Here is a 26,201-nt window from a genome sequence, read left to right on the forward strand (position 1 = left end):
TCATTTTTGTAAAAGTTATTCAAGTTTAAATTAGCAAAAATATCATATAGATTGCCTATTAATTACCATAATTACAGAAAATGTATCGTAACTTTGATAAATTACAGGTAGTTTTGCAACCCTAGTTCCATTGTTTTAAGAGGGTCTTTCCCACCACTGTTTCCTTCTATAGTCAAGCGGTCTGAATACTTTCCGAACGCACTGACTTTTTACACATTTTGTTACAACATTATTCTAAAATGTATTAAATAAAAAAAGTCCTCAGCAATCTACACACAATACCCCATAATGACAAAGCAAAAACAGATTTAGAAATGTAACAAAATTAATTATAAATAGAAAGCAGAAATACCTTATTTACGTAAGTATTCAGACCTTTTGCTATGAGACTCAAAATTTTGCTCAGGTGCATCCTGTTTCCACTGACCATCCTTGAGATGTTTCTTCAATTGAATTTACCATAGGTAGAATCCAATCAAGTTGATTGGACATGATTTGGAAAGGCACACAACTGTCAATAAAAAGGTCACGCCTGCTCCCCCCCTCCCTCCCCCTCCCCCCCGGCGCTCGAGAGTGCCAGGCTGCCCTGCATTACGCACTCCTGCCACCATCATTACACACACCTGCCTTCCCTCGTCACGCGCATCAGAAAATTATTGGACTCAATCCCCTGTTTATTACCTCCCCCTATATTTGTCAATTCCCCAACTCTGTTCCCCCCTGCTGCATTTGATTGTCTTACGACTGTGTTTTACCCGGTTCTGACACTGTTCCTGTCCTGTTTTCATGTCTGTTCCGATTAAATGTTTACTCCCCGTACCTGCTTCTCTTCTCCAGCGTCATTCCTTACAGGTGATGCATTCAGGTCAAATACATAGTTAAATTTATCTCATCAGACCACAGAATATTTTGCCCTTTGCTCAGTCTTTCACGTGCCTTTATGCAAACTCCAGGGGTGCTGTCTCAGGAGTGGCTTCCATCTGGCTTCCGTCTCCCATAAAGCCCAGATAGGTGAAGTGCTATAGAGACTGTTGTCCTTCTGGCAGCTTGTCCCATCTCAGCCAAGGAACAGTACTCTGTAGTTCTGTCACAGTGGCCATTGGGTTCTTGGTCAACTCCCTGACCAAGGTCCTTCTTGCCCAGTTTGGTCGGACGATCACCTCTAGGCAGTCTGGGAAGTTCCATATTTTTATACCCTTCACCAGATATAGGCCAGTTTTAACATGCGTGGGGAGCAGCATGTTAAAGCAATTCACAACACACACACATAGAACAAGCCAGTTGGCAAGTTGTGTAAGGTAAGTTAGTTTGTGGCAGCAAAAGCCACAATATGAATGGACACAGAGTCGTAGTGTGACGCTAACGAAACTCAAGTATGACAAACCATGGGCGGAAGATGCAGATGCAGCAACCAAAAGGTTGCTGGTTCAAATACCTGAGCCGGCAAGGTGAAAAATGTGTCTGTACCCTTGAGCGATGCACTTGATGTTAATTTGCCCAGATGTGCTGTACTACTATGGCTGACCTTCTAAAACAACAAATTTCACTGCACCTAACTGCTGTATGTGACAAAACATATTTATTTCAGATAGCCCTTTTCATTACAAGTAGAATCTCAAAGTTGCTTTAAAAGCAAAATAAACCAGGTAGCCTAGCGAGGTGGGTAATAGGCTAATACAAGGGACCACATAGCACGTTGGGGGCAATGAAACAACGGATGCCCATTCATTTTCAATGAAGGAAGCGAAGTGGGTGGGGGCACAGTGGGGCGATGTGAGCATGAGCGAGGGACATGAACAGGGCGGGACCAAAATTGGAATAAGCTGAGCTGTATTCAAATACTCTGCGACATGCCGGAGTGATTGGCCAATCGAAGCTCACCATAGTTTCCAGACCCTACTGGATTGGCTGTTGATACCTAGCACTAACTAGCTTGCTAGCACCAACATGAGGCCAGAGCAAGAGAGGCTATCCGAATTTACGTGTTAAAAAGGATCTCGGCCATAAAGCAACTTTGGGCCCACCTGGCCAACATCCGGTGAAATTGCAGAGCTTGAAATTCAAAATACAAAATTCGTAATATTAAACATTCATGAAAATACAAGTGTCTTACACAGTTTAAAAGCTTAACTTCTTGTTAATCCAGCCGCTTTGCCAGATTTCATAAAGGCTTTACGGCAAAAGCACACCATGCGATTATCTGAGGACAGCGCCCGCGTACAAAAGCATCACAAACATTTTCCAAACAAGCAGAAGCGTCATGAAAGTCAGAAATAGTGATAAAATAAATCACTTACCTTTGAAGATCTTCATCTGGTTGCAATCACAAGGGTCCCAGCTACATAACAAATGGTCCTTTTGTTCGATAAAGTCCTTCTTTATATCCCAAAAAAGTCAGTTTAGTTGGCTCGCTTGACTCAGTAATCCACCGGTTCCCTCGTTCAAAATGCATACAAATGAATCCCGAAAGATACCAATAAACTTGGTCCAAACAGGTCAAACAGCGTTTCTAATCAATCCTCAGGTACCCTAATATGTAAATAAACAATACAATTTAAGACGGAGAATAGTATGTTCATTACTGGAGATAAATAACGAAGTGCGCGCCCTCACCGACACACGCCACAATACTAAAGCCAAAATGGGAGCCACCTTGAAAAACTACAAATTCTAGCTCATTTTTCAAGAAACAAGCCTGAAACTCTTTCTAAAGACAATTGACATCTGCTGGAAGCCCTAGGAACTGCAATCTGGGAGGTATTCCATTGATTTCCTCATAGACAGGCATTTTAAATGATGTCACCTCCCCCACAAAAACTTCAGAATGGATTCTCCTTGGGTTTTCGCCTGCTATATCAGTTTTGTTATATTCACAGACATTTTAACAGTTTGGAAACTCTAGAGTGTTTTCTATCCAATACTACTAATTATATGCATATCCTGGCTTCTGGGCCTGAGTAACAGGTAGTTTACTTTGGGCACCTCATTCATCCAAACTTATGTACATTTTTTGAGGAAATATTACTTTTCTAGTTACTCCCTGTGGGCTGTACTTGTACTCTTACTCAAGTAATTTCTGAAAGAATAACTTACTTTTTACTCCGTTACATTTTACCATATCACTTCAGTTATTTAGATTTATATTATTATATATTATGTCGCAGGGCTGACATACATGGCTGCCCCAGGGAGGTTTAGGAAACCCTCCGGGCCAGTCAATCATTCATGACAAAATATTGTAATAAGGTTATTTTTAATCTAGGCTAAACAATTGATGATAAAACATAATTTCCAGAAGCTGTTAGTTCGTTATGTAGGTTATCACACACAGCACAGCCTGAGCGGAATGGGCTATTATCTGTCGGGGCAGCAAGAGCATGTAGCTCTTAACTGTTAAAAAAAACGTTTTTTTTAACAGTTATATTTGTATTGCATTGTTCAATAAATCCCTCTTGTAACTAAGGTATTGTGTTTGGTCATATGACAGTCTTAAAGGGAAATGTCAACATTTTTCTACTTCATATTCATAATCTCCAGCCCCACCACAACATATGTGAAAATGGTTTCTATGTTTTGTAGTAAAAAAAAATAGAATAATACAAGTGTTTCCAATGACACCATCGGTGTGTATCATGTGATTTTAACCAAATTGGTTGATGATGTCAATGGAAGCACCCATCTCCATCCTTCTCCTTTTGTAGATGTTGGGGTGGTGCTGGAGATAGAAATGTCTCTAAGTAGCCTTTATAACAAGTTTTGTCATGTGCACAAGTACAGTGAAATGCCTTACTTGCAAGCTCTTTCCCAACAATGCAGTAATCAATATCAGTAGTATTATAAAATATAGTAAAGTAGGACAAAAACACACAAGAATAGAAATAAGAACACAAGAAAGTAAGTAAGCTACTGTATATACAGGGTCAGTTCCAGGGTCAGTGTCAATACCATATTTACAATGTGCAGGGATACTTGAGTGGTAGGCATAGATACAGTGCATTCGGAAAGTATCCAGACCCCTTGACCTTCTCCACATCCCACGACGCTACAGCCCCACTCCAAAACTGATCAAAATACAAACAATACCCCATAATGACAAAGCAAAAACCACTTTTGGGATTTTTTTTGTAAATGTATTAAAAATAGACCTGAAATATCACAGTTACATAAGTACCCAGACCCCTCACTCAGCACTCTGCCGAAGCACCCTGGCCGCGACCACAACCTCGAGTATGTCCCCAGCTTCTATCCCCAAGCGATAAGACTGCTAAATAGCTAACAAAACGGCAACACTGACTATTGCATTTACCCTTATATTTATTTTTTGGCACTGACACTATGCACACTCACACACTCAAACTCCAACACACACACACACACACACACACACACACACACTCACATACAATCATCATATACGCTGCTGCTACTCTGTTTATCATATATCTTGATGCCTAGACACCTGCATTGCTTGTTGTTTGGGGTTTTAGGCTGAGTTTCTGTATAGCACTTTGTGACATCTGCTGATGTAAAAAGGCCTTTATAAATACAGTTGATTGACATACATTGGGCGAAGGTTCACCTTCCAACAGGACAAAGACCCTAAGCACACAGCCAAGACAACGCAGGAGTGGCTTCGGGACAAGTCTCTGAATGTCCTTGAGTGGACCAGCCAGACCTCGGACTTGAACCCGATAGAACAACTCTGAACAACTCTTGCTGCACAGTCCAGCTGTGCAGCAAAGCTCCCCATCCAACCTGACAGAGCTTGAGAGGGGACAAACTCCTCAAATGCAGGTGTATCAAGGTTGTATTATAATGTATTTATATTCTTGGCCGTGGAGTTCATCACACACAAAAATCCCCTCGCTGTCTCAGATATTTTAATATATTTATTTGCAATTGGTTCATCAGTTTATTATAAAGCCATTATGGTCCCTGACACCAGCATCTAATCGTAATGTGTATCTAGATTAGTCATAGTTTTACTATTGAAAATGTTTCTGACATATCTTTCCGACCTGGTAAAGGGAATGTAACGAAAGAGGTCTATTGCTTGAGGAGATTTCTATCACTGAGTTTCTACGGTGCCTTTGGGGGGGGTTTTCGGACCCCTTGACTTTTTCCACATTTTGTGGGGTTGCAGCCTTATTGTAAAATGTATTAAATTGTTATTTTTCCTCATCGATCTACATGCAGTGCCCCATAATGACAAAGCAAAAACAGGTTTATAAAAAAAAAACACTGGGGTATTGCATTTGCATGGGGGTTCACACCCTTTGCTCAGTGCTTTGTTGAGGCACCTTTGGCAGCGATTACAGCCTCGAGTCTTCTTGTGTATGACGCTCTCAACTGGTTGTCTGTTGAGCAGCTCACAAAAGAACGACAGTGGTCGGGTAGGTAGGAAAGACGTTTCAATTTAATATATTTAACAGTAAATGCTAAGTCAACAATGGGTATACAAACCAGGTATTTAAAAGGTTTTGCCTGAAGTCTTGGTTAAATCTTTGCGATGCGCAATTTAGTCATGCGCTTGTTTGAATGACATTTTGAAAATGCTTTCCCCAAAAAACCTTCCCGATTAGGCTACAGTAAATGTTGACTGCAAAGTAGACCTACCTGGCAGAATGATATCATGATGATTTGTATAAATTAGGTCGGCATTTGTTTAGCAAACTCTGCCATCATATCTAGGCAACGTCACTGTACATTGTAGCCTAGGCTACAGAAACACCACTACACAAACACAACTGTCTCTTGCTAGGTGCGCAACTGAATTAAAGGGCAACTACAGTCTGTGAGTTCTCTCTGAGGTGCACTGTCTTTCAACAAGTGGTGCTGGCAGGCTTAAATAATAAATTCATGTCAAGTCAATTGTTGTTCTTTTTGTTTTTACTGTCACAGTTTACCATGAGGTGTAAAAAATTACCAAACAAACTTTGTAAGTAGTACTTAAGTAGTTTTCTGACCGGATATTATTATGAATGTTTTCTACAATACAAAGCTTAAACATACAAACAACAGCATACAAACAAACATCAACGATATCACACCAGCCCAGACCCACCTGCTCACACCCTCATCTCCAGCGCCCGCATCAGTGTTGGGCAGAGATGGGTACTAAGCTAACACAAGAGATCCACATAGCACGTTGGGGGCGATAAAACAACGGAAGCCCATTCATTTTCAATGAAGGAAGTGAAGTGGGTGATGCGAGCATGGGCGAGGGACGTAAACAGGGCGGGACCCAAGTTGGAATAAACGGAACTTTATTATAATACTCTGCGACATTGCATCTTAATTGACCAATCGAAGCTCACTATTTCCAGTTTCCAGTCCCTGCTTGATTGGCTGTTGATACCTAGCACTACCTATCTTGCTTGATAGCTTGCTGACACAACATGAGGGCGAAGATGGGGTGGCTATCCGATATGGTGGCTTTCCTGCAGTCAAATGACCAAATCGCCCTCTAGTGGCCTCATGGGTGGAAAGTGTTTAATATTTTTCATAATTTATAGTTAATCAACATTATAGATTTAAAAAACAGGCCAAAATCTGGTGTTTCTATGTCAAAGGGTTCAGTTATATTTCAGTCTTCAGTGATTTATATAAGTGTAATATTAGGATGCAAACTCAAAATGTAATACATTTCAACTCTACATTGGACATGGTGAAGGTTTCTTTTTCTTCAGCCCATAACCATGTGTATGAGGTGTATACTTTTGTTTCAAAGTATATTTGTTTAAGACTAACAAGAAACACTGTGTGTGTCACGCCCTGACCTGAGAGAGACGGTTTATTTCTCTATTTTGTTAGGTCAGGGTGTGGGGTGGGCATTCTATGTTTTGTATTTCTTTGTTTTGGGCCGAGTATGGTTCCTAATCAGAGGCAGCTGTCTATCATTGTCTCTGATTAGGAATCATACTTAGGCAGCCTTTTCCCACCTGTGTTTGTGGGTAGTTGTTTTCTGTTTTGTATTTCGTTCCCTGACGGAACGGTTTGGCTTTTTGTTTTGTTTCTTTGTTCTAGTGTTTCATTGTTTAATAAATAATAATGAACACTTACCACGCTGCGCTTTGGTCCCCTCTCTACGACAGCCGTAACAGAACTACCCACCACCAAAGGACCAAGCAGCGTGGGCAGGATGAATGGACCTGGGAGGGGTCCACATAGACAGGGCAGTGCGGACCCCTGACTCTTTTTCCACACCACCATCTTCAGGAGGAGGAGCCCACCAGCATGGACGGGTGAGCAAGGCTCCACTTCCCCAAGAAGCAGACGAGTGCAAGCAGATGGAGCTTATTGTTGTGGTGGGCCGGACCTGTGTTGGGGACGTTTGTCATGCCCCTGTCAATGTGGAGGGGGTGCCCTGGTCTGCCCTGGTGGACACTGGGTACACCGTAACCCTGATGAGGCCGGATATTGTGTCAGGTTGGACTCAGTTTGAGCTGACAACTGTGCAGCTCCGCACAGTCACAGGTGAGCTGGCACCCATGAAAGGGAAGGGAATAATGACTCTGACAGTAGGGGGCAGGACTGTGCGTCATCCTGTGTGGGTGGCGGCTGTGCAGGACCCTTGTATCCTGGGGTTGGACTTTCTTAGGAGCACAGGCTGCCAGTTAGACCTAAATGGGGGCACACTGAGCTTCCAGGGAGGGCCAGCAGTTACCATGGCTCCCCCCTAATGTCACATTCACACAACCCAACAACCCCCTTACTCAAACAGTTAAAGCAGCAGAGACTCATGGCTGCCCCCCCTCCCCCACATCGGTGTGTGACTTTTCCCCAGCCCCTCTGTCACCTACGGCTGTGTGTTATATTCTCCCAGCTACCTCCATGACACATCCCTATGTGAGTCTGCCCCTTGACCTGGTTAGGGGGTCCTCCTGTTCTCCTCACTAGACCTCTGCAGTGGCTACTGGCAAGTGCCCCTCTCCCCAGAAGCCAGAGCCAAAACTGTGTTCTCCACTAACAGAGAACACTGGCAGTTCAAGGTCCAGTGCATCGGCCTGTGCAACGCTCCAGCTACTTTTGAGCGTTTGATGGACAGGGTGCTGGATGGCATTCCCCGACAGGAGTGTCTGGTATACATCGACGACATCCTGGCCCATGGCAGCTCCTTCCAGTCAGCCTTTGAGGAGCTACGGTGTGTGCTGGAGAGGGTGGCTGTCTGAAGCTCCACCCCGAGAAGTGCCACTTCATGAAGAGAGAGGTGTCCTTCTTGGGCCACCAAGTGGGGGAGGAGGGTATCAGCACCATGGAGGACAAAGTGGGGGCTGTCCGAGACTGGCCCACCCCCACCAACCAGCAACAGCTGAAGAGCTTCCTGGGCCTGGCCTCGTACTACAGGAGGTTTGTACGGGGCTTCTCAAGCGTCGCTGCTCCCCTGAACCGCCTGCTGCTGAAGAACAAGGCCTTCACTTGGACAGGGGAGTGCAAGGAGGCTTTCAACACCCTCAAACATGCACTGATCGAGGCCCCTGTGCTCACCCCCCCCCCCCCTGACCTCCCCTTGCCCTTTATCCTGGACACAGACGCGAGCAATGTGGGCATGGGTGGGGTGCTGGCCCAGGTGGAAATAAAACAAAATAAAGGCAATAAGAAAAATAATAACTCATGATCTAGGTCCAGGTGGTAGCGTACCTCAGCAAAACATTCAACAAACATGAGCGCCGCTAATGTGTCACCCGGCTGCTCCTCGCTGTTGTGGCTTCCATCAAACACTTCAAGTACTATCTGGATGGCCTGCCTTTTACTGTAAGGACTGACCAATCTGCTCTCCAGTGGCTCATGTCTTTCAGAGAGCCAGAGGGGCAGGTTGCACGCTGGTTGGAGGAGTTGCAGCCGTATGACTTCACAGTGGTGCACAGGGCAGGGGCACACCACTCCAACGCCGACGCCATGTCCCATCGGCCCTGTACTGCAGACGGGTGCCGTCTCTGTGAGCGGAGAGAAGCCCGTGAGAGAGAGCTGCGTGCGGAGGAGATGGGTCTGGGCCACAGTGTGTCGGGCGAGCGAGCTTGTCTGCTGTGAGCTGCAGACTGTCAATGCGGTTGAATAGAAGAAGAATTTGGAGAAACTCCCCAAATACAGGTGTGCTAAGCTTGTAGTGTCATACCCAAGAAAACTCGAGGCTGTGATTGCTACCAAAGGTGCTTCAGCAAAGTACTGAATAAAGGGTCTGAATACTTATGTAAATGTGATATTTCAGTTTTATTTTTTATATATGTTTTCAAAAATATAAAAAAAATATTTTTTGCTTTGCCATTATTGGGTATTGTGTGTAGATTTATGAGGGGGAAAAAACAATGTAATCCATTTTAGAATAAAGCTGTAACCTAACAAAAGTCAAGGGGTCTGAATAGTTTCCGAATGCACTGTACAATGAAATCTATTTGGTTTTTTTCACCATGTAAGGTACAATTCAACATTAGAAAACGTCCTTCTTGGTCTTTGTGTTGGGATATGAGGGAAAAGGGTGTATTCTTTTTTATCAGGATTCCTACACCTCTGCTGTTACTACAATAGGTGGCAGTTCCACAAATACTTATTTCCCTCATTAAAATGCAAATCATTTTATAACATTTTTGACATGCGTTTTTCTGGATTTTTTTGTTGTTATTCTGTCTCTCACTGTTCAAATAAACCTACCATTAAAATTATAGACTGATCATTTCTTTGTAAGTGGGCAAACGTACAAAATCAGCAGGGGATCAAATACTTTTTTCCCTCACTGTTCCCCTTCCAGGGTTTTCCTTTATTTTAACTATTTTCTACACTGTAGAATAATAGTGAAGACATCAAAACTATGAAATACCACATATGGAATCATGTAGTAACCAAAAAAGTGTTCAACAAATCAAAATATATTTGAGATTCTTCAAAGTCGCCACCCTTTGCCTTGATGACAGCTTTACACACTCTTGGCATTCTCTTAACCAGCTTCCTGATTAATGCTATTCCAACAGTCTTGAAGGAGTTCCCACATATGCTGAGCATTTATTAGACACCCAGTGATGATTTAAAAATAAAAAGACTGCTTGGGGGCTTTAAGAAGTGACGATTTCAGCAACAAGTCTGACTGTTGTTCAGATAGTTTTGGCTGACCGATACTGAACACAAAACATGACCAATTAATCATTTATTTCAGATCATAAAGTTAATACATAATTCCTGAGTCTACCTATCAGAATAAAGGTCAAGCCAAAACATAATACATTAGCCATTGTGACATCACTGCTGTACAATTCACTTCTTCCCAAACCTTTTCGCGCTGTGACCCACCTAAAGCTTTGGGAGTCTACTCATGACTCAACATGTCAACAGAACCAATGCCATACTGTCTAATGTGCAACAACAACACTGTTTCTAGGCAGGACTGGACTATAACCAGTGGGTCCCCTTCCAACATTTGTAAATGGTGAGGTAAGCACTGGAGAGCTATATTTACCATTATAAATGGTAAAGAAAACGGACTGAAACAGTGAGGGACTTCCTGGTATTGTCCCCAAAATATTTTTTCTTTACGTTTTCCATTGTGTGCCCTTATGAACACTGCGCTGATCTGAAGGGATTGGAGAAGTGAAAGCAATATGGCTGAGATCCAGCTTGTTTCAGAGGCCAGGAAAGGAAGATTGGCATAGCCAAACCTTGACAGATATTGATCTGCAGTGTCATGAGTAGTTAAGTATGCCTACTACACCCAAGTTAATTTTAATGACACCACATCAAACACCAGAAGGTTTAAATGAAATTTGTTGCAATGGATAATTGGGCAAATATCAACTTAATGTCTGCATAGAAAAAAATCTGTGACTCTGAATGAATGAAACATACAATAAAATAAGATTTTCATCATTAGCTTAATATATTACACTATAGTGCCTATATGAACCATTAATATAGAAATTAAGATCTTACTTTAAATAAATATTGGATATTTTTGTCACTCATTGGATGCAGCCACAAAGACAGACATAGCTTCAGGACAATAGCCTACAAGGTTTTTTCTTACCCAGTGATCTACTTTGTGGGCATGCATTTTTGCTCAATGGCCACAGAGGGGCAGTACATGATTTGTCTTTGGTACCATAAGCTAGTGTTGGAGATTTTCCAGTCATCTGATGATTTTCAGTAACCTATACGGTTCTCTTTGAAGTAGAAGGAATAATCAATATAAGCTTAAATATTAGACATGTGTAAGCAGAATGAAGGCTAAACCCATGTGAGTGTCCAAGCTAGATCAACATCGAATTGAACATTGGACATGTAAAGAACAGAACGTAAGCAGAATCTGTGTAGATGAGGGAAGGTAAACTAACAAGACGTGACTGGTCTGGGCCATATCTGATCTTGTGAAGGCTACTGGACACGCATATAAGTTAAAGCATACATTGATAATGTAGGTCTGAACTTGTAAAGATCTTTGGACAGGAACATTAGCCAAGGGGTATGCATGTCATGCCACCAATAGAATCTATGCCCCAATATCTGAGCCAATAAGAGAATGGAAACTATGTAACAAAGCAAATGGGCTGATGACGTTATGTAAAGGTAAAAATGTATAAAAGCCAAGCACCAAGAATGAGGAGGCAGTTAATCCATGGAGGTGCTCGGCTTTGTTGCTCTCTGCAATAAAAGTCTAATTGAATTCACAAGCTCCGGTATCTGAGTAGTATTTGTTTTAATATTTTCCACAACACTAGCTTTGAAATAGACTTGATTTCCCAGACCAAGCTGTAGGCCAATTTTGGGGGATAATACCACAGACGGAGGGGAAGTTAGTTATAAGCAGAGCCATACATGGCATATTTTCAAGCCATTTTTCGAGTTAACTCAGGGCTGTCGTAATTAGCCATTAAAATGAATAGGCTAATAGGCCTACTGCTTATCTACATAATATCCCGTTTATCTATGTTTACCAATCGATTGTTATCACGTTGGATGATTGTGGACTATTTTCCCTGGAGTATTTGACAGAGTATTTGGAAAAGACGTTTGAGGTGTGGGTGGTGCTCCCCGGCATGCACCAACTCAGTTAAACCAGTTCCGGAGCAAGAGCCAGAGACCACTAATAAAAAGTCCCACAATTCCCCTCTAATGCTTTTCCATTTCACTCACTCACACCCCGTCCCTCCACACACAAACTATCCTCTTTTTCCCATGAAACATTTTTGTATGAAGGTCAGTTAGCCAGTGTCAAATTTGATCAACAAAAAAATGTAGTTGCTAATTTGCTACCTGAGACTTATTTGATCGAATAGACGTTTCATCGTGGTTAGGTTGTTGTGAATGCACTGGTTTAACTGGAAGCACCTGGCATTTCGGAAACTAAAAAAAGAATAGGACTTTATATCAGAGTTGTTTGTACCTGTTGTTCACATGCGAATCTGCCCTCTCATTGGCTGAATGGTCCCACCTTATCTCGCATCACCCCCCACTGCCTTACGTCAAACAGTACAGTGCTTCCATCTTTGAGGGCATGTATTTCCATTGTTAGAGCGGTCACTCGACAATCTTGTCAATAAAATAGACCATCTGTGATGTAACTGAGCTACAGTGTGTACCATGACCTAGAGGGGCTATATCATGTGCAAACATATTGGTACTTTTGGATTACTATTACAGTAATATTTGGATGTTAATTTGATTCGTTCTGACATTTCTTGATATCTTGTCTAAAAATATAAATAGATTATTGTGTACTGTTTGGCATGTAATACATGGTTAGGAGCTAGTAACATAAGTATGTCACTGCACCCGCTACAGCATCTGCTAAACTGTGTACGTGACCAATAAACTTGGATTTGATTTGATATGCACACCGTACTATGCTCAACCCCAATTTGGAGACACCCCCATAGATTTGATGAGACAGATTCACCTCGGTAATTAGGCATATGCTCCTCAATACAGACATAGGCTACATTTTGTGCGTCACTGCACACGTCACATCCTATCCTCACATGGGGAGAACGTGCGACTGAGAACTGGTGTGTGCGTGCGTGTGTGCGTGATGTGGCAACCCACTAAGCACGGACAGACACTGACGTCTTTCGGACGTCTTTTTTTGTCTATGTTTGGTTCAGATTTTGTCCCGTCCTGTATTGAACTATACTGTACTCTACTGTATTCTACTCAACTGAATTCAACTACTGTGTAGCACTGTAAAGTACTCTACTCTACTGAATAAAACTCTACTGTCCTGTAACATACCATCAGTGCATTCAGCTAATGTATTGAAACAACAACTTATCACAGTCATAGCAAGAAAAAATATTGAAGTAACCGTTACTGAGAATGTTATTGTAGTTGAAGTGGTCTGTTTATTCTGTAGGTTGGACCACTTTGAACATCATCGCTGACAGTTTTAAAGCGTTTAAAAAAGCTAACATAAGTGCATGTGACAGATTGGAGCAATAATAAATATGCTATGTTGCAATCTTCATTTGGCTCCTCTTTCCTATATCACAGTGAGGGAAAAAAATATTTGATCCTCTGCTGATTTTGTACGTTTGCCCACTGACAAAGAAATGATCAGTCTATACTTTTAATGGTAGGTTTATTTGAACAGTGAGAGACAGAATAACAACAAAAAAATCCAGAAAAACGCATGTCAAAAATGTTCAAAAATGATTTGCATTCTAATGAGGGAAATAAGTATTTGACCCCTCTGCAAAACATGACTTAGTACTTGGTGGCAAAACCCTTGTTGGCAATCACAGAGGTCAGATGTTTCTTGTAGTTGGCCACCAGGATTGCGCACATCTCAGGAGGGATTTTGTCCCACTACTCTTTGCAGATCTTCTCAAAGTCATTAAGGTTTTGAGGCTGATGTTTGGCAACTCGAACCTTCAGCTCCCTCCACAGATTTTCTATGGGATTAAGGTCTGGAGACTGGCTAGGCCACTCCAGGACCTTAATGTGCTTCTTCTTGAGCCACTCCTTTGTTGCCTTGGCCATGTGTTTTGGGTCATTGTCATGCTGGAATACCCATCCACGACCCATTTGCAATGCCCTGGCTGAGGGAAGGAGGTTCTCACCCAAGATTTGACGGTACATGGCCCTGTCCCTTTGATGCGGTGAAGTTGTCCTGTCCCCTTAACAGAAAATCACCCCCTAAGCATAATGTTTCCACCTCCATGTTTGACGGTGGGGATGGTGTTCTTGGGGTCATAGGCAGCATTCCTCCTCCTCCAAACACGGTGAGTTGAGTTGATTCCAAAGAGCTCCATTTTGGTTTCATCTGACCACAACACTTTCACCCAGTTGTCCTCTGAATCATTCAGATGTTCATTGGCAAACTTCAGACGGCCATGTATATGTGCTTTCTTGAGCAGGGGGACCTTGCGGGCGCTGCAGGATTTCAGTCCTTCACGGCGCAGTGTGTTACCAATTGTTTTCTTGGTGACTATGGTCCCAGCTGCTAAGATCCTCCCGTGTAGTTCTGGGCTGATTCCTCACCGTTCTCATGATCATTGCAACTCCACGAGGTGAGATCTTGCATGGAGCCCCAGGCCGAGGGAGATTGACAGTTCTTTTGTGTTTCTTCAATTTGCGAATAATCACACCAACTGTTGTCACCTTCTCACCAAGCTGCTTGGCGATGGTCTTGTAGCCCATTCCAGCCTTGTGTAGGTCTACAATCTTGTCCCTGACATCCTTGGAGAGCTCTTTGGTCTTGGCCATGGTGGAGAGTTTGGAATCTGATTGATTGATTGCTTCTGTGGACAGGTGTCTTTTATACAGGTAACAAACTGAGATTAGGAGCACTCCCTTTAAGAGTGTGCTCCTAATCTCAGCTCGTTACCTGTATAAAAGAGACCTGGGAGCCAGAAATCTTTCTGATTGAGAGGGGGTCAAATACTTATTTCCCTCATTAAAATGCAAATCAATTTATAACATTTTTGACATGTGTTTTTCTGGATATTTCTGTTGTTATTCTGTCTCTCACTGTTCAAATAAACCTACCATTAAAATTATAGACTGATCATTTCTTTGTCAGTGGTCAAACGTACAAAATCAGCAGGGGATCAAATACTTTTTTCCCTCACTGTAAATAGATTTAACAATAATGATTTTGATATAATGATTACTTAATTGAAAATGTACAGTGCCTTCAGAAAGCATTCACACCCATTGACTTTTTCCCCATTTTACTGTGTTACAGCCTGAATTTAAAATTGATTAAATTGCGTATTTTTTGGTCCCTGGCCTACACACAATAGCCCATAATGTCAGTGGAACTTTGTTTCTTGAAATTTTTACAAATTAATAAAAAATTCAAAGCTGAAATGTCTGGAGTCATTAAGTTCAACCCCTTTGTTAAGGCAAGCCTAAATAAGTTCAGGAGTACACATTTCCTTAGTCACATAATAAGTTGCAATGACTCACTCTGTGTGCAAAAATAGTGTTTAACATGATTTTTGAATGACTACCTCATCTCTGAACCCCACACATACAGTTATCTGTAAGGTCCATCAGTCGAGCAGTGAATTTCAAACACAGATTCAACCAAAAAGACCAGGGAGGTTTTCAATTGCCTTGTAAAGAAGGGCACCTAGATGGGTAAAAATAAATAAAATCAGACATTGAATAACTAATTGACACAGTGAAAATAAGGAATCCTGTTCAGAATAAAAATATTCCAAAACATGGATCTTGTTTGCAACAAGGCACTAAAGTAATACTGCAAAAGAAATTGCAAAGCTTTTCACTTTTAGTCCTGAATACAAAGTGTTTTTCGGGGGGCAAATCCAATTCAACACATTACTGAGTACCACTCTCCATATTTTCAAACATATTGGTGGCTGCATCAGGTTATGGGTATGCTTGTAATCGTTAAGGACTGGGGAGTTTTCAGGATAAAAAGAAATGGAATGGAGCTAAGCACAGGCAAACTCCTAGAGGAAAACCTGGTTCAGTCTGCTTTCCACCAGACACTGGGAGATGAATTCACCTTTCAGCAGGATAATAACCTAAAACACAAGGCCAAATATACACTGGAGTTGCTTACCAAGAAGACAGTGAGTGGCCGAGTTACAATTTTGACTTAAAGCTACTTGAAAATCTATGGCAAATACTGAAAATTGTTGTCTAGCCATGATCAACAACCAATTTGACAGAGCTTGATGAATTTGAAAAGAATAATAGGCAAATGTTGCACAATCCAGGTGTGGAAAGCTCTTAGCGACTTACCCAGAAAGATTCACAGTTGTAATTGCTGCCAAGAGTGCTTCTACAAAGTGTTGAATCAGGGGTGTGAATACTTATGTAAATGTGATATTTCTGTATTGTATTTTCAATAAATTTGCAAGCATTTCTAAAATCATGTTTTCACTTCGTCATTATTGGTATTGTGTATAGATGAGAGAAATGAATATGTAATCCATTTAGAATTCAGGTTGTAACACAACAAAATGTGAACAAAGTCAAGGCACTGTATGTATAGTTGAAATTTGACCATACAGTCAATTACCATACATATTTTCAACATCTGTAGGCTAAATGACCTCTTTTCAATTTCATTCAGAGCCGAAAATTAACCTGATTTAAACATCTGGAAAATATGTATTTTCAACATCCGGAAAATACATATTTTTAACGTTTAATTTAGAACCTTAAATTAACTTATCTTTTAGATGTATTTTCAATGTCCCTCCACTACAGACGACATGTTATTGATTCACTACATGCCGGCTGAAATATTTATGGTTATGAAATGGAGCATAATGATTTAATAGGGTGATGGAGGCTGGTACACCGCGGCTAAAGAGGGAATGATTGGTGACTGAGAGTAGTGCCCTTATGCCCCGCTGTGCCAGTGGGATAAGTCAAATGTCATTGAAGCAGATGCACACCTGCGCTGTCATTTTGTTTTTTAATTATCACATGATTTTTCTATTCGAATACACTCTGGCTGTAAACCAAGCCCCATATTTCTCATGCCCGATGTTATGCTATTTGTCCATTATAGCCTACAAGGACAGCAACGCATCTCGTCCGACCGAGGCACTGCTAAAAACAAGACCGCCGGTGAATGACGGGGAGGAGACCCCTTTAACCCCTGGCCATCTGGAACAATCAGCGTGGAATCGGAACTAAAACAATGGCTGGAGGGCGTATTCTTGACGGCGATCTATAACATACTGTATGTTTTGATGTTGGCTGGCCTACCCTCGCCGCCTCCTCCTCCTCAGTGCACTGCTTGAACAACGCAACAATAAACCGTGCGCGCTTTCGGCTCCGTCGTCTCTGTTCATTATCTATTCATCCACGGCTCTGCCTCTGGCAGACCTGCACAGGACATAGGGTTTTGTGTGGAATTATCAGTGCCAGTGTCATCTGACTGAGAGGAGAGAGAGAAAGAGAGAGAGAGAGAGTAAGAGAGAGAGAGGGAGAGAGAGAGAGAGAGAGAGAGAGAGAGAGAGAGAGAGAGAAAGAGAGAGAGAGAGAGAGAGAGAGAGAGAGAGAGAGAGAGAGAAGGAATCCTTGGCATACACACACGTCGGTGTCTCAATGTGAATTTGAGTGACTGGCTGGATTCTTGTGGAGACGAACGCAACGGATAAACCCATTTTCAGCATCTCACCCATTTGCGCGGAGAGCGGCTGGTGCTTGCTCGTCTGGGTTGAGCATTTGACAGCGTCTCTTTCTGCTGGAGCTTGGTTGATCCAAGCCGTCCGTGGCCGGGCATGGAGGGAGCCGAGATGAGCGCCTTTCGGAGGGGTAGTGGGGTGATTCTGTTCGGGTTGTGTTGCGTACTAATGGGTCTGTGGAGGCTCGGGGCCGCCTGCCCCGCGTCCTGCTCCTGCAGCGGGACCAGGATCGCCTGTGTGGACCAGGAGCGGGGTATCATGGCTTTCCCCGTGTTGCAGTCGGAGCTGGAGATGGACAACATCACCGACATGTGAGTCACTGTCCATGATCCATCACCGGACCCAACATACAGGCCTCGGCCTATGACAGATGTGTCTTCCACGAAATGAGTGCCTTTTGAGTCACTTTGATATTTTAAGTAGCGATTGTGGACCAATATTGAATTGTAAAAGCCTATTATATTAATCCAATTGCCCTTTAATATAGACCACATGAGAATTCAATCAATCTGAATTCTGACCTGTCCTTCCATGCACCCTCTATGACTTCAAGGAAGATTTGTATCCACATGATCCCAACATTTCTAAAACACGTCACCATCGTTGTAAAGCTGTAGTTATGTTGTTGCTTTGACAGTCATTTCTGAAGATGATTATTTATTTCATGTGATTAGTGATTCATCTGTCCCTCATTTTAAGGTCAACCCGATTACATGAACTGAACTCTCATTTTAATGTCGTGAAACTATTCCTTTTTAATACATCTAACAGTTAAACCATAGTGTAAAAGCAGATGAACTGGTTCTACTCTTCTTTGGCCATGTTCTGGTGTTTTGTGAACATGTGCTCTTTATGACAGAATGTTAAAATGAGGTGAAATCCAACGTTTTTTTTAAATCAAGTTACACTACTCAAAAGGCACACAATTGGTGGAATGACCAGACATAACCTGCCTAATCGGCACACAATAAAGAGGTGAAAAAAGCCTATGCGTTTTAGGATATCAAGGAGTACAATTGAAGGTTCAATCGACTGGCCAATTCTCAGTCAACGGTTGGGCTGTTTGAATTGGCTAATACAACTTAGTTTATAGTTTTGCAGCAGTGATGTTAGGAAAATAAGTGTGTGTGTGTGTGTGTGTGTGTGTGTGTGTGTGTGTGTGTGTGTGTGTGTGTGTGTGTGTGTGTGTGTGTGTGTGTGTGTGTGTGTGTGTGTACACGCGCTCGAGTGTGTATGTCAGTGTGAGAGCGGTGGGGACTACTGAACCGCGAGGGAGACCGTTGTGGCGCTATCGGTACCGATCGACGCTCCACGGTGGCTCCGGGAAGAGGTGCAGTCCTACTCCCGCAAATATTTGCAAGGACAATGGGCCCGAAAGCCTACAATTATATATTCAGATTTGTTTTGCGTCTATTTAAAAAAAAAATGAATTGGCCTAGACTAAATTAATTTCCACACACGTTTCAGAGCTGAAGACAAACAGAGAATCAAAAGTACAGCATTTAGAATTCTGAGGATATGATGTGAGCATCTCTTTGTCAAGACCATAGAATACCCTTTGATGTATAGCCTCTATGTCAAAAAGTTGTATATTTTAGCTTTATTTAACTAGGCAAGTCAGTTAAGAACAAAGTTTTATTTACAAAAACGGTCTACCGGGGAACAGTGGGTTAAATGGCTTGTTGGGGCAGAACGACAGATTTTTACCTTGTCAGCGCAACCTTTCGGTTACTGACCCAACGGTCTAACCACTTGGCTACCTCCCGCTCTATTGTAAGGTTACAGTGTAAACATATACAAAAAACATATATACACTTAAAAAAAATGTTTTGTTGATAAAATATTTCAGTAAATGTATTTATATGGAATAGTCGACAGTTAAAAATGACAAGAAGTTGACGACTGGAGTTAGGGCCTATCCTATATGTTGACAATTATCACTCTATTTGTGAAATTTGTATTTTCAAACGACCTTGACAAAAGTCTTCAACAAAAACTTCCATCACGGAAAAACACCTAAACATTCACTGCTTGAAAGGGGCCTTACAGATAATTACATGTGTGGGTAGGGTACAGAGATGAGGTAGTCATTAAAAAAAAACTCTAAAAGTCTAAGCCTTTGGGGGTGGTTGGGGGGTGTCTACTAACCTGACATGTGGAATTGTTTTAAGATGGTCATACCATGGATCATTTATCTATTTGATTTGGAGTTTTAGGACCCCTGTAGGTGAGAAACAAAAGAAGAAACCCACACACTGCTCTTGCTAGTATCACTGCTCTTTAATAAGCTTTACTATCGGCCTTTACCCCTATAGGTAAAAAAAAAAATCATCAGAAGGAATAAGGTTTTGAAGTGTCTGTCCTACATCTAGGAGATATAACAAAGATCAGGAAATATATATGTTTTTTGGACATACAGTGCATGTCACGGGTGTCGTAGGGTGTAGACCAAAATGCAGCGGGAAAATGTATACTCATCTTCTTTTTATTGAGTGAAGAAGGAAAAACACAAACCACATATACAAAAACACAAACAAACTGGACAGTCTTGTCAGGCAAACAGCTAAACAAGAACAATCTCCCACAAAATCCCATGACAAACAAACTCCTAATTATAGGACCTTCAATCAGAGGCAACAATAACCAGCTGCCTCCAATTGAAGGTCCAACCCCAATTAACTAAACAAAGAACTACAATAGACTAGACAGAACATAGAAATACACTAACATTGAACATAGACTAACAAACCCCGGACCCCTGTGAAATCATCATCCCTAACTACAACGTTTTCAGACAAGATAGAACGACCAAAGGGGGCGGTGTTGCAATCTACTGCAGAGATAGCCTGCAGAGTTCTGTCCTGCTATCCAGGTCTGTACCCAAACAATTTGAACTTCTACTTCTAAAAATCCATCTCTCCAAAAACAAGTCTCTCACCGTTGCCGCCTGCTATAGACCCCCCTCGGCCCCTAGCTGTGCTCTGGACACCATATGTGAACTGATTGCCCCCCATCTATCTTCAGAGCTCGTGCTACTAGGCGACCTAAACTGGGACATGCTTAACACCCCAGCCATTCTACAATCCAAGCTTGATGCCCTCAATCTCACACAAATTATTAATGAACCCACCAGGTACAACCCCAAAGCCGCAAACTCTGGCACCCTCATAGATATCATCCTAACCAATGTGCCCTCTAATTACACCTCTGCTGTTTTCAACCAAGATCTCAGCGATCACTGCCTCATTGCCTGCACCCGTAATGGGTCAGCGGTCAAACGACCTCCACTCATCACTGTCAAACGCTCCCTGAAACATTTCAACGAGCAAGCCTTTCTAATCGACCTGGCCCTGGTATCCTGGAAGGATATTGACCTCATCCCGTCAGTAGAGGATGCCTGGTTATATTTTAAAAATGCCTTCCTCTCCATCTTAAATAAGCATGCCCCTTTCAAGAAATTTAGAACCAGGAACAGATATAGCCCTTGGTTCTCCCCAGACCTGACTGCCCTTAACCAACACAAAAATATCCTGTGGCGTTCTGCATTAGCATCGAACTGCCCCCGCGATATGCAACTTTTTAGGGAAGTTAGAAACCAATACACACAGGCAGTTAGAAACGCCAAGGCTAGCTTTTTCAAACAAAAATTTGCTTCGTGCAACTCCAACTCTAAAAAGTTCTGGGACATTGTAAAGTCCATGGAGAATAAGAACACCTCCTCCCAACTGCCCACTGCACTGAGGATAGGAAACTCTGTCACCACCGATAAGCCCACTATAATTGAGAATTTCAATAAGCATTTTTCTACGGCTGGCCATGCTTTCCACCTAACTACCCCTACTGCATTCAACAGCACTGCACCCCCCACAGCTACTCGCCCAAACCTCCCCCATTTCTCCTTCTCCCAAATCCATTCAGCTGATGTTCTGAAAGAGCTGCAAAATCTGGACCCCTACAAATCAGCTGGGCTTGACAATCTGGACCCTTTCTTTCCAAAATTATCTGCTGAAATTATTGCAACCCCTATTACTAGCCTGTTCAACCTCTCTTTCGTGTCGTCTGAGATTCCCATAGATTGGAAAGCAGCTGCTGTCATCCCCCTCTTCAAAGGAGGTGACACTCTTGACCCAAATTGCTACAGACCTATATCCATCCTACCCTGCCTTTCTAAGGTCTTCGAAAGCCAAGTCAACAAACAGATTACCGACTACTTCGAATCCTACCGCACCCTCTCCGCTATGCAATCTGGTTTCAGAGCTGGTCATGGGTGCACCTCAGCCACGCTCAAGGTCCTAAACGACATCGTAACCGCCATCGATAAGAAACAATACTGTGCTGCAGTATTCATTGACCTGGCCAAAGCTTTTGACTCTGTTAATCACCACATCCTCATCGGCAGACTTAGTAGCCTTGGTTTCTCAAACGATTGCGTCGCCTGGTTCACCAACTACTTCTCTGACAGAGTTCAGTGTGTCAAATCGGAGGGCCTACTGTCTGGACCTCTGGCAGTCTCTATGGGGGTACCACAGGGTTCAATTCTTGGGCCAACTCTTTTCTCTGTATACATAAATGATGTCGCTCTTGCTGCTGGTGAATCTCTGATCCACCTCTACGCAGACGACACCATTCTGTATACTTCTGGCCCTTCTTTGGACACTGTGTTAACAACCCTCCAGACGAGCTTCAATGCCATTCAACTCTCCTTCCGTGGCCTCCAACTGCTCCTAAACACAAGTAAAACTAAATGCATGCTCTTCAACCGATCGCTGCCTGCACCTGCCCGCCCATCCAGCATAACTTCTCTGGACGGTTCTAACTTAGAATTTGTGGACAACTACAAATACCTAGGTGTCTGGTTAGACTGTAAACTCTCCTTCCAGACTCACATCAATCATCTCCAATCCAAAGTGAAATCTAGAATTGGCTTCCTATTTCGCAACAAAGCATCCTTCACTCATGCTGCCAAACATACCCTCGTAAAACTGACCATCCTACCAATCCTCGACTTCGGCGATGTCATTTACAAAATAGCCTCCAATACCCTACTCAACAAGCTGGATGCAGTCTATCACAGTGCCATCCGTTTTGTCACCAAAGCCCCATATACAACCCACCACTGCAATCTGTATGCTCTCGTTGGCTGGCCTTCACTTCATAATCGTCGCCAAACACATTGGCTCCAGGTCATCTACAAGACCCTGCTAGGTAAAGTCCCCCCTTATCTCCGCTCACTGGTCACCATAGCAGCACCCACCTGTAGCACGCGCTCCAGCAGGTATATCTCTCTGGTCACCCCTAAAGCCAACTCCTCCTTTGGTCGTCTCTCCTTCCAGTTCTCTGCTGCCAACGACTGGAACGAACTACAAAAATCTCTGAAATTGGAAACACTTATCTCCCTCACTAGCTTTAAGCACCAGCTGTCAGAGCAGCTTACAGATCACTGCACCTGCACATAGCCCATCTATAATTTAGCCCAAACTACTACCTCTTCCCCTACTGTATTTATTTATTTTATTTATTTTGCTCCTTTGCACCATATTATTTATATTTGAACTTTGAACTTTCTTCAAACTACAAATCTACCATTCCATTGTTTTTCTTGCTATACTTTATTTATTTTGCCACCATGGCATTTTTTTTTGCTCATACCTCCCTTATCTCACATCATTTGCTCACATTGTATATAGTCTTATTTTTTAGATTTTTTTTTTTTTTTTTTTTTTTTTTTTTTCTACTGTATTATTGACTGTATGTTGTTTACTCCATGTGTAACTCTGTGTTGTTGTATGTTGTCGAACTGCTTTGCTTTATCTTGGCCAGGTCGCAATTGTAAATGAGAACTAGTTCTCAACTTGCCTACCTGGTTAAATAAAGGTGAAATAAAAATAAAATTAAAATAAACCAAACACCCCTCTACCTAAATACAAAGCCCGAACCACATAAAACAAACACCCCCTGCCACGTCCTGACCAAACTACAGTAACAAATAACCCCTATTACTGGTCAGGACGTGACAGTGCATTTGGAAAGTGTTCAGACCCCTTGACTTTTTCCACATTTTATTACATTACAGCCTAATTCTAAAATGGATTAAATTGTTTTTTCCCCTCATCAATTTAATGAAAAATCATAAACAGGTTTTTAGAAATTTTGCAAATGTATAAAATATTTAAAACTGAAATATCACATTTACATAAGTATTCAGACCCTTTACTTAGTACTTAGCGATTACAGCCTCGAGTCTTCTTGGGTAAGCTTGGCACACATGTATTTGGCAAGTTTCTCCCATTCTTCTCTGCAGATCCTCTCAAGCTCTGTCAGGTTGGATGGGGAAAAGTTGCTGCACAGATATTTTCAGGTCTCTCCAGAGATGTTAGATCGAGGTTCAAATCCGAGTGGCTGATTATTTATTTAATCAGTTTTAGAATGAGGCTGTAACGTAACAAAACATGCTATCGTACATGTCAATCCAGAGCATCCCAAACATGCTCAATGGGTGACATGTCTGGTTAGTATGCAGGCCATGGAAGAACTGGGACATTTTCAGCTTCCAGGAATTGTATACAGATCCATGTACATGGGGCCGTGCATTATCATGCTGAAACATGAGGTGATGGCGGCGGATGAATGGCACAACAATGGGACTCAGGATTTCATCACGGTATCTCTGTCCATTCAAATTGCCATTGATAAAATGCAATTTTGTTGGTTGTCTGTAGCTGCAGTCAGGTCAAGACCCTGGTGAGGATGACGAGCATGGGGATGAGCTTCCCTGAGACAGTTTCTGACAGTTTATGTAGAAATTCTTCGGTTGTGCAAAACCACAGTTGTCCTGGTGGCTAGTCTCAGAGGATCCCCCAGGTGAATAAGCCGGGTGTCCTGGGCTAGCATGGTTACACATAGTCTGCGGTTGTGAGGCCGGTTGGACGTACTGCCTAAAAGACATTGGAGGCGGCTCATGGTAGAGAAATGAACATTACATTCTCTGTCAACAGCTCTGGTAGACATTCCTGCAGTCAGCTTGCCAATTTCACGCTCCCTCAAAACGTGAGACGTGTTGCATTGTGTTGTGTGAAAAAACTGCACATTTTAGCATGGCCTTTTGATGTCCCCAGCACAAGGTTCACCTGTTCAATCATCATGCTGTTTAATCAGCTTCTTGATATGCCACACCTGTTAAGTGGATGGATTATCTTGACAAAGGAGAAATGCCACTAACAAGGATGTAAACAAATTTGTGCCAAAAATCGGAGAGAAATAAGCTTTTTGTGCATATGGAATATTTCTGGGATCTTTTATTTTTATTACAGTTTACATGTTCCTTTTATATTTACATTCACTGTATATACAGTACTAGTCAATAGTTTGGATACACCTACTCATTCCAGGATTTTTCTTCATTTTTACTATTATCTACTGTAAATTATAGAATAATAGCCAATACATCAAAACTAGGAAATAACACATATGGAATCATGTAGTAAAAAAAAAGTGTTATACAAATCAAAATATATTTAATATTTGAGATTCTTCAAAGTAGCCACCCTTTGCCTTGATGACAGCTTTGCACACTCTTGGCATTCTATCAACAAGCTTCATTAGGTAGTCATCTGGAATACATTTCAATTAATAGGTGTGCCTTGTTAAACGTTCATTTGTGGAATTTCTTTACTTCTTAAGGAGTTTGATCCAATCAGTTGTGTTGGAACAAGGTAGGGGTGGTATACAGAAGATAGCCCTATTTGGTAAAAGACCAAGTCCATATTATGGCAAGAACAGCTCAAATAAGCAAAGAAAAACGACAGTCCACCATTACTTTAAGACATGAAGGTCAGTCAATCTGGAAAATGTGTGCAGTCGCAACAACCATCAAGCGCTATGATGAAACTGGCTCTCATGAGGACCGCCACAGGAAAGGAAGACCCTGAGTTACCTCTGCTGCAGAGGATAAGATCATTAGAGTTAACTGCACCTCAGATTGCAGCCCAAATAAATTCTTCACAAAGTTCAAGTAACAGACACATCTCAACATCAACTATTCAGAGGAGATTGCGTGAATCAGGCCTTCGTGGGCAAATTGCTGCAAAGAAACCATTACTAAAGGACACTAATAAGAAGAGACTTGCTTGTGCCAAGAAACACAAGCAATGAACATTAGACCAGTGGAAATCTGTCCTTTGGTCTGATGAGTCCAAATTTGAGATGTTTGGTTCTAACTGCTGTGTCTTTGTGAGACGCAGAGTAGGTGAACGGATGATCTCCGCATGTGTGGTTCCCACCGTGAAGCATGGAGGAGCAGGTGTGATGGTGTGGGTGTGCTTTTCTGGTGACACTGTCGGTGATTTATTTAGAATTCAAGGCACACTTAACCAGCATGGCTACCCCAGCATTCTGCAGCAATCCGCCATCCCATCTGGTTTGTGCTTAGTGGGACTATCATTTGTTTGACCAAGAAGCAGAGTAATGGAGCGCTGCATCAGATGACCTGGCCCCACAGTCACCCGACCTCAACTCAATTAAGATGGTTTGGGATGAGTTGGACGACAGAGTGAAGGAAAAGCAGCCAACAAGTGCTCAGCATATGTGGGACCTCCTTCAAGACCGTTA

General features: G+C 42.3%; 1 protein-coding gene across 2 annotated transcripts in view; it reads left to right on the top strand.

Moving 5' to 3' along the window:
* The first annotated feature begins 17,166 nt into the window (after positions 1 to 17,166).
* LOC115199819 (BDNF/NT-3 growth factors receptor) overlaps positions 17,167 to 26,201 on the top strand; it is a 90,471-nt gene continuing 81,436 nt past the window's right edge. The window contains exon 1 of one of the 2 annotated variants that reach the window (XM_029762288.1): positions 17,167 to 17,905. In XM_029762288.1, the coding sequence (XP_029618148.1) occupies positions 17,691 to 17,905 (215 nt within the window). In that variant the 5' untranslated portion in view covers positions 17,167 to 17,690. The remainder of the gene's footprint in view (positions 17,906 to 26,201) is intronic. The other variant, XM_029762289.1, reaches the window with a different exon arrangement.

This window comes from Salmo trutta, chromosome 9 (genome assembly GCF_901001165.1).
Source record: "Salmo trutta chromosome 9, fSalTru1.1, whole genome shotgun sequence".
NCBI classification, from domain to species: Eukaryota; Metazoa; Chordata; class Actinopteri; order Salmoniformes; family Salmonidae; genus Salmo; species Salmo trutta.